We start from the raw sequence: 10,130 nt of genomic DNA on the forward strand, positions 1-10,130 counted from the left end.
AGACTGTGCGGACGGCCACATAAGTGCAGGCTCGTGATGCTGACGTGTTGAAAAGGGATTCGTCAAGATGATTTCCGCATGAAGATATACATGTCCGACCTTAATGTACCGGACAAGGCCCATTACATTTTCGGAATAAAAAGGAGCCATGAGATTTGAAGCCCTGCCAAAATCATGCGGACTCTATCTAGCCACATAAACCAACAATCCAAGCAAGAACTTGTGATACTTATGGCCGGCCATTAGATATATTCACATACAGTGCAAAAAAAGCGTGCATCCGTCCGCCATTGTCTGTGAACCGGGCCTAAATTGTATTGAGTGGTATCAATAGAGAAGATCTAAAGACGAAGTGAGCTCCAGAGTGAAGAATGCATATATACATGGCCAAGGGAAAAATCCTCCTAGAGAGGGAAAAAAGTGCCTTGACGTCCTAAGGGCAAGTTCAGACTCCACCCCCATAAATGAGAAAAAGGACATGCTTGTAGACATGTCTACTTTCAATTGTGCTAAGAAACTTCACTTTTTGAATCAGTTACGCGCTTCTCAAATTGCCACTTCGCCAAGAACCACATCCTTGAAAAGGAAAAGGCTTCCTTTTAATGTAAACACACTCTTGTGGGACACAAGGATTATCAGTTGTGCCGGCCGTCAAAGTCTGAACGCGCCCTAAGTTGTTCACATATGTCACTACCGAAATATGGCAAGAAATTCTTCCTCGGAGTGATGGGATGAACAAGAACTAGCACTCGTCTATACGGAAGTGCCAAGCCTAATGGACCAATTAACTCTTACAAGTCATTGATTTGCTCCTGCAGTTTGTTCCGTCTCTTGAATGTGGTAGTTGAAGGACGGTCTGGACCTTCCTCTGCTGCCCCAATCTCCTGCACATTGCGCCTCCATGATGACTGAGACCCATCCCCTACTTTGTTGACAGATTTTGGCGAGACTGATCCTGCCTTTGGTGATCTGCAGGGTTGGCTGGAGAGACAGATCATTACCATGCCTCAAGCCCATGGTATCTTAACCATAGGATTGTGGGTTGAAACAGAACTACCCTCTTTTAGACAGAAATGAGGGGAATAGTACAGAAAATTCAGGTGCTTGTTTTGAAGAGCACCTTCTACGGAAGGAGACAGGTAAGGCTCTGCGCATGCACAAGCCAGAAGTGTTAATTGATAAAATTGTACAAAAGCCGAAAGTCCTGCTTTACAAGGATACTGCAAAACGCAGGCTGTGTAGTTAGATTTCTGCACTACAGAATCCAAAAGACCAGGAGGTTGCTAGGCAGTGTGCCCCTGCAACACCAATAATTTATGTCAATTGGCAAAAGCAAATAAAGGGCTGCAATGACCAACCTGGACCTGCCTGGGCTGACCATGTCCTGAACTAAGTGCCAGTGAGCTACCCTGGTGCCTGCCTGACTGTTGGCCCTACTGGAGGTATTGGTGGCCATCACACGTGTGCTTTATTAGCTGTCGAGTGAAATTTGGAAGTGATATAGCCTTTGTTTAGTAACAGATCACTGGAGCTTCCACTGTATTGTTGTGACCAGAGTGCAAAACTTTCATGGGCCAGCCAAGCACTGTACCCTCACAAACCTAAGCATGCAGGCACTATACTGCTCTTCAAGCTTCCAACTCGGACTTTGTTGAAAGCAAGTGCAGCAAAATGAACCCATCACTGCCATACTGCCTTTCAATGTGAAAACTAAAACAGGCTCAATGAATGCTTCAGACTCTTCTGATTAACACCTGCCACTCTAGATGGTCTGACTTTAACACCTTTCTGACTTCTCTTTAATTTGACGGAGGAGTGCATGATGGCCACCTTACTCGCATAACTGCACATTGCCATTAAGCAGGCACATGCTCTTGATTTTGTGGAAATCTGTTAGACCTCACTGGGAGTCAAACAACTCTGCAATACATCAATGAAAGCAGCTAATGTGAGCCCAGGTGAAGCCAAAACAGCCCACTTGTTTGATGCATCCAAGGCAAGATCAAGTAAAGAATGCTCCAGAGAAATAACCTGACTTGAATGTGCAGGCCATCCCAACACCAACCACAAACTACCGCATGGGCAGTTGCAGAGATCACAGACAGACTGATTTTAAAGTTATGCCTCCATATGCATGACATTCATTGCTCATGTCAAGTTTGCTCAAGCCCTGTCCCCTTTTTTTATTCTGTCAAAAAAAAGGTGAGGCTAGTTACATTACATAGAAGAAAAATTAAACAAAGTACAAATGCCCAAAACTCTGGCTGGAGCTGTCTACAAATCAAAATATACTTGTATATGCAAGCCTCTCAGGGTGGTCTAGAGAGGTTCAGGAATAGAAGCCATGGTGAAGTCTAGCACTGAGGGTGGCCGTCCTATAAAGTGAAGAACAAGCCATTCCACAGTGTGAAGAGGCTGCTGCTGAAACTCCTGTTTGGTGTGTTGAGTCTCCTTGTAGCTGCTCCTAACCACCATGCAGGGAGTGATGGATGATTGGAGCTCTGCCAAGGTGGCATACAAGCTCTTGCCACTTAAAATCATCTGGAACCATGCCATCCAGATGTGCCACTCTGTGAGGCTCCCAACGAGCTCCCATACCTCTGATTGTGATGCAGCAGTAGGTTCCAGTACCTGTGGCTGGACAAAACCTCCAGGTCCACCACGGCACATGAACCAACCTCAACGATGAAGATTGTGTCCTGCATCTCTGCATCATATAGTAGATGGCGACTCTGGCTGACTGCCTGCCAGCAAAAGGCCCCCCATGAGGTACACCCCAAGCTAGGCACATGCTCGAGGAAGTAGAGAGCAGGCACCTCTTCACACCAGCTGCACCACCTCATGTGACGATAGGCAGTGCTAAGCAGTCTCCAAGCATGCAGAGTCCATCTTGCTGATCTGGGCCAAACAATTGCAGACTGCTAGACCCAGCTGCCTGCTCTGAAGTAGACGGCAGGCACCTCTCCACACAAGCTCTGCCGCCTCACATGACCATAGGCAATGCTTTGGAGTCTCCAAGCATTGCAGTGGGCTTCACGTGCAGACTCCATTCAATTGCCAACTGCCAGACCCTCATGTGCCACAAGCCATAGGAAGTAGGAAACTCTCCTTGGCTGTCAACTATCCCAGAGGTGTCACTAGAAGGTCTGGTCCCCTGTATCCACATGCATGACATTCGCATCAAATTTAGTGCCCATAAAAACACAGCACACTCACTACAGCTGCGATTTTCAGTCCCACATATTAATATACATTTGAAGCAGACAGTTATTTGGGAATAGTGCACCAGGTCATCCTGCCCTGAATCCATAAGCATCCCCTTCATGTATGACCTCACCTGCCCATCATTTGTGGCAGGGCTGACTCAAGCCTCAAAGCTGTATAATGGCATTGGTGAGGAAACTGGAGCAACAGATCATTGTAAACCCTGACCTGGGTCCGAAGTTCTTTGCCAAGGCATGGCTATTATCTCTTGAGGTCAAAAGTGGACAGATAAAGTATGGAAAGTCCTGGAGAGGTGTATTGTGCATGAAGGAAATAGCATAAAATAGGCCATTGGTTTGCATCAACAAAAAGTCCGATTTAAGCGAGTGTGTGCAACTCCAATATGTTGAAATTGTCCAGCAGTTTGCCCAGAGAATTGTATTTGCTCAATGCAGTGCTCAAAAGGACAATCCTTCATTTAACTGCTGATGTAGTTGAGAAATTGTACCTGAAACTTTCTTGACTAGTTAAGTTGGTGCTGATGATAAAATGTTTCTATACTGTGGTCCTTCCATAGTTACCAATGGGAGACAAGCTTTCAACCTGGACACAAAATCCACAGCACTGACAGGCATTCCCTCCAAGCACATTCGTTCCAGACCTTTTAGTACTTCACAACCAAGTCCATGTTCACCAAATCCTGAAAGAAATGCAGCCCATGAAACCAAATCTTTGTGTACCAGTTCATCGAACACTTCTTGTGCTTCCAGTAGAAAGCCAAACATGGCATACAGTTTCATCAAGCTGCTTCCTATGTAAGGGTTGCCTTCAAAACCCTCCTTGACAATCTCTGCATGCAACTCTCTGCCCCTATTTAAGGCTCCAATGCTGACACATGCTTTTAAGCTACAAGCATAAGTGACAGCATCAGCATGTATACCTTCCAATCTCATTTGATCCAAATAGTTGAGGGCTGCTTCACCATACCTATTATGCTTGGCATACCCAGCAATCAAAGTTGTCCATAAGACCACATCTTGGACTGGGAATCTATCAAAGATTTGCTGTGCTTCTTGAACAAAACCACCGTTTGCATACATAGTAATTAAAACACTAGTAATTATGAGGTCTCCATCAAGTCCCACTTTTGCGATCTCGGTATGTATTTCCTGACCCTTGGACATGCTTCCCAAACTATTGCAGGCTTTCAAGCTGCAGATAAATGTGACTTTGTCTGGGGACATGCTAAGCTTTTGTATCTGTTCCCAACAGCCGATTACCTCTTCAGCAAGTCCATACTCAGCATAACCTGTGATCAATGCATTCCAGACAATTAGATTTTGGACTGGAAGCTTATTAATCACCTCCTTAGCCTCTGAAAATTGACCACATTTGCCATACATCCCAACCAAAGCACTACCAAGAAAAGAGTCAATTTCCAATCCTCCTTTGACAATCTCCATGTGCAATTCCATACCCTCGTCTACAATTCCTATCCTACCACAAGCCTTTAAGGCACAAACAAATATGAAAATATTTGGGGACAGGTTCTCTGCTTGCATCACTTCAACACAATTGAGCACTTCATCATGAAGCTCATGTTCACTATACATTGTTACAAGAGCAGTCCAAGCAAAAATATTTTGAGCTGGCAACATGTCAAACATTATATGTGTCTCTGCAATTGAGCTACATTTGGCATACATATCCACAAGACAACTACTAATGAAAGGATCTGTCTCCAATCCATGCATATTGACAATGTTATGCACTTCTTGACCCTTGATAATAGCTCCTGTGGCAGTGCAAGCCTTCAAGCAACAAGCAAGTGTTACATGATCTAAAATCAGGCTTTCCTCTTGCATTTGATCAAAACATTTCAATGCCTTCTCATGAAGCCCATGTTCAATATAAACACTCAGCAGCCCCGTCCATGAAACAACATCTTTAACTGAAAGCTTGTTAAACACTTCTTGTACTTCTGCAAGCAGACCACATTTTGAATACATAGCCATTACAGCACTGCAGACGTGCGAAATCTTATCCAATCCCTTTTTCGTTATCTCTTGGTAAATTTTCTCGCCTGTTTCTCTTGCTTCTATGGTGGAACATGCTTTTAAGGTGTGAATATAAGCAATTGGAGTAATGCCACTTTCTTGCATCACCTCCAAACAAGTTAGAGCATCCTCGCAGTGACCATATTCAGCATATCCTGCAAGAAGTGCAGTCATACAGGTAGCATCTTTAGTTGGCAGCTTGGTAAACGTGCATGTTGCTTCTGCAAGCAAGCCACATCTGGCATACATGTTCACTAGCCTACTGCCAACTAAAGGTTCACTTTCAAACCCCTTTAAAAGAATTTCATCATGCAGATTCCAGCCCCAACTTGTGGGCTCCAGCAAGTCACAAGATTTCAAGCTACACACGAAAGTCAAGGGATCTGGAGAGACACCCTCTGACTGCATTTGCTTCCAACTCTGATGAACTTCCTCAATGAGCCCATGTTCAGCATAACCATCAATTAAAGATGTCCAAAGAGATACATTCCGAGATGGCATATAGTCAAACACACTATCAGCTTCTGCAAGCAACCCACATGTCGCATAGTTATCAATCAATGCAGAACAAATAGAATGGTCAGCTTCTAATCCCTTCTGGACAACCAGCTTATGTATTCCTTGGACCATGCTTACATCACATAGGCTAGTAGAAGCTTTCAAAGTAAAGAGTAATGAGGTAAAATCTGGTGATACGCCATCTTGGAGCATTAGCTCCAAGCATCTTAATGCATCCTTGTCATACCCGCCTTCACTATAGCCCACTATGAGTGCAGTCCATGAATCTACACTTTGTATGGGCAACTTGTTAAACACCTCTTGTGCTTCTAGAAACAATCCACATTTAGCATACATGCTCACTAAGGCATTCCCAACAAAAGAATCCCTTTCTAAACCCTTTTTGACAATCCAATCATGTATACCTTGGCCCTTATCTATAGCTTCTGAGGTACCACAAGATTTTAAGATCCAAACTAATGTCACAGAATTTGGAGAAATGCCCTCCTCAAACTGCATCTCATATAAGCAATTCCATGCTTCATCATCACACGCATTCTCCACATAGTGTGAAATAAGGGAAGTCCAGGAAACAACATCTCGCACAGGCAGCAAGTTAAACAGTTCCTGTGATTCTGCAAGAGCACCACAATTTGCATATGCATCTACCAAAGCGCTTGAAATAATAGGGTCTTGTTCAAGACCATGCTTGATGATCTCAATATGTAGCTCCTGGCACCTGTCTAAATATCCAATGCTGTCACAAACTTTCAAGCTAGAAGTGAATGTAAGAGCATCAGGGCAGATGCCTTCTCGAAACATTTGTTTAAAAAAAGTCTCAGCTTTCTCACCAAGCCCTTGTTCGGCATAACGTGTTATTAAAGCAGTCCAAGTTGTCATGCTTCGAACTGGCAAATCATCAAATGTAACCTGTGCATCAACAAATAAATTACACCTAGCATACATGTCCACCAAAGCAGTGCCGACAGAGATCTCTTGCTCTAATCCTTCTTTTACAATCCTATCGTGTAATTCTTGGCCCCTGTTAATGGCACCCATACTGCCACAAGCTTTCAATATGCAATTGTAACTGATAGCAGTTGGACGGGCACCCTCCACTTGCATTTGGTCGAAACAATTCAGTGCTTCTTCATCCAGCCCCTGATCAGAAAACCCCATCATTAATGTAGTCCACAAAACAGCATCATGACTTGGCAGACCATCAAACATTGCACGTGCTTCTTCAAGTGAGCTGCACTTCACATACATCTCAATCAGACTGTTGTCCACAAAAATAGAGTGTTCATATCCTTTCTTGACAATGTCGTCATGTATCTCTCGTCCTTGCTCTAAAGCTTCTACTCTACCACAAGCTTTCAAACTGCAAACATATGTATGAGGAGTTGGGGTTGCACCCTCTGCCTGCATTCCTTTCAGACAACACAATGCTGTGTCATCAAGCCCCTGTTCAGTATACCCTGCCATTAGAGCCGTCCACATGACAGCATTGTGGACTTCCAACTCATCAAACACTGCTTGGGCATCTACCATCAAACCACATCTGGCATACATATCAATCAGAGAGGTGCTGACAAAAGGATCGTCTTCAAAGCCCTCTTTTGCAACTAAGGTGTGTATAACCTGACCCTCATCAATATCTTCCACATTACCTGAAGCTTTCAGGCCACAAACACAGGTCATAGGATTTGGCGAGACATCTGCTTCTTGCATTTTTGTTAAGAATTTCAGTGCTTCCTTACTTAAACCCTGATTAGCATATCCCCCGATCAGTGCAGTCCAGGAAACCACACCACGTTCCGATAGCTTGTCAAACACTTCCTGTGCATCTGTGAGGGAGTCACATTTAGCATACATATCCACGAGTGTGTCACCCAGAAAAATATCATTATCAAAACCCCTTATAACAATCTCGGCATGCAGCTCTCGCCCTCTTTTAATCCAGGTAAGCTCAGAGCAAGCATTTAGTAAAGGGACAAATGTATGCCGGCTAGGATTTGCACAATCCAGAGCCATCTCTTCATATAAAAGGAATGCACACTGCAATTCCCCACAATCCGCATGTCCTTGTATGAGTGATGTCCAAGAATGCTCGTCTCGATGTGCCAAACGGTTGAAAACCTGCCAAGCATCAGACATGCTTCCACAATCCACAAACATTGGAACGAGGAAATTCCCGAGCACTTTGTGTGATTCAACCCCATGATCACAGATGTGCATGTGGACACTCTTCGCAAGCGGCAGCTCGTGCTGCCTGCGGCACTTCCGGGAGAGAGAAATGAAGTCATCCACGGTAGGCACTTCATGTCCCTGTTGCAAGAGAACGAGTGCTTCCTCTATGTTCAGCATCTCCCAACTAAGGGGGGCTTCTGGCGGTTTCACCATGGATAGTGATATTGCTCTGATACCAGGATCAAATTTACGGGCCTGCAAGTTGGGGTGTTGTCCCGCAGAGGTGAAACTGACAGGGTTTTGCCAAGGTTCAATGGCAGACACACTGCAGGCACAGGGACCTGACATCATCCCTAGTCTTATGATCACCAGTGTGCTGATCGGACCAGGAAGGGCATGACAAGAGCCTCCACGGTGAAGACTGTCAGAATCCGACCCTTCAAAGATTGAACAAAGCAATTCTGCTAAATTCCCAGTAGCTCACAATGCAAACCGTCAATGGCAGCATCCGTGAGTACCCGCAGATGTCTGCCGGCCACATTCCCAAAAGCTCGCATAATCGATTGTGTCTGCCTTCTTTCGATTCCTATTGGCCCACGTGGCGAGCTTCATGGCCCCACTAATGTGGATCCTACGTGGCCCACTTATCCATCCACGGTGGAGAACCCGGAATCATGAATGGCACAACATAGCTCACCCCAGCCCAAATCCCAGCCTCCAGGGATAGACGTGATGTCTGCGTCACCTGAATAATATATCGCATTACCCCTTAAAAAAAAAAAAAAAAACCTTTCTACAAAGTGGAATTAAGGGCCATGCCACGCCTCACAATGACAAATTTTAGGGGTTTAAAAAAAAGGGTTGCAGAGCCCTTCTAGAGGTATTTTGACCTTCAAGAGAACACAAATATTTTTTCAACCTTGTTATCCGAGGGTAAGGAAAAAAATTTTCCCTTCCTAGAGAAGAGAATGATTTTACAAACCTTGCTATAGAAATGTAGTTTTTTAGTTTATTAATTTATGTATTTATATATATTGATACTATAAGTTACAACATTATTTTTAACCTTAACTTTTAAGTGAACTTGGAGGAAGTTATGGGCTATACCCTGCAAACAACAGGCCGCTAAGGCTAAATTCTAAACCTAAATTCTAAGCCTAAAGCCTAAAGCCCTAAATTCTAAACCTAATGAAAGGTGAGAAGGATCGAAGCTTGCACTCGAGAGCTATGGTGGGAGAGCAAGAGCAAGAAAGAGAGAGACAAGAAATGGGAACTCCGACAGTCACAATGTGTGACCGGGCCTTCCTTTATTCAGACTGTCACTAAAAGAATAAAGAATAAAGTAACGATGATGAGCACCCGCCACCTGTAGTGTGTAGTGGCGGTGACTGTCAGTGTAGTAATACACGGGCGGCTAGGCGGAGGCGCCTTTACCCCCAACAACCTCCCACTTAAAGGCGAATCTGCCCTAGTGAGAAGTGAAAAGAAAAAGAAAAAAAAGACAGTACAACATGTACACATGTACAACAGGATGAGGAAAGACGTCATCTCATCCCACGCCTATCAATCTCCTGAGGAAGGCAAAGCGCTTTGTAGAGAGGCTTTTCGTGAGCAGATCTGTAGGATTCTGGTCAATCGAGATCTTGACAAGATCAACAGACTTGTCCTCAACGACCCCACGTATGAAGTGGTACCTCACCTCAACGTGTTTCATCTTCGCATGGAATACCGGATTCTTGGCTAATTGAATAGCACTCATAGAATCCGAATGCAGTGTAGGGGTAGCATCAATACCAAGGTCAGCAACCAAACGACCCAACCAAATGGCCTTCTTGCAAGCCTCAGTGGTGGCTACAACATACTCGGCCTCTGTTAACCCCAACACGAAGAGAGCGAAAGAAAGTGGAAAAGACGCAGGGCAAAGGCGGAAAAAAGGTAGCCCGACTGAAGAAAGAAAAGGAGAAAAGGCCAAAAGCGCAAGGGCAACCTTAAAAGTCCAAGGCAAAGGCAAAAGGGGAAAGGCGCATTTTAAAATAAAAAGGCGCACCCTGAAATCTTGTAAAAGAGCGCCGGGCTCTCACCCGTGCAATTTGTAAATGTAGACGGGCGGTGGAAAGGAAGCTAGGAAGATAGAAGGACAATGGGAAAAAGGGCTTAGGCTATGGCCGGCCATGTAAAAAG

General features: G+C 44.5%; 1 protein-coding gene across 1 annotated transcript; it reads right to left on the minus strand.

Moving 5' to 3' along the window:
* Nucleotides 1-2,292: 2,292 nt before the first annotated feature.
* Nucleotides 2,293-8,515, minus strand: LOC148016078 (pentatricopeptide repeat-containing protein At3g09040, mitochondrial-like). The gene has a single exon (XM_087663622.1). The coding sequence runs from the start codon at nt 8,298-8,300 to the stop codon at nt 3,732-3,734; it is 4,569 nt and encodes a 1,522-aa protein (XP_087519748.1). The 5' UTR covers nt 8,301-8,515; the 3' UTR covers nt 2,293-3,731.
* Nucleotides 8,516-10,130: the final 1,615 nt, after the last annotated feature.

Source organism: Lygodium microphyllum, chromosome 23, assembly GCF_053477565.2.
Source record: "Lygodium microphyllum isolate KBCC chromosome 23, Lygodium_microphyllum_v1.1.10, whole genome shotgun sequence".
Lineage (NCBI taxonomy): Eukaryota > Viridiplantae > Streptophyta > Polypodiopsida > Schizaeales > Lygodiaceae > Lygodium > Lygodium microphyllum.

Coding starts and splice junctions, on each gene's coding strand:
- LOC148016078 (XM_087663622.1), bottom strand. CDS start 8,300: ATGATGTCAGGTCCCTGTGCCTGCAGTGTGTCTGCCATTGAACCTTGG.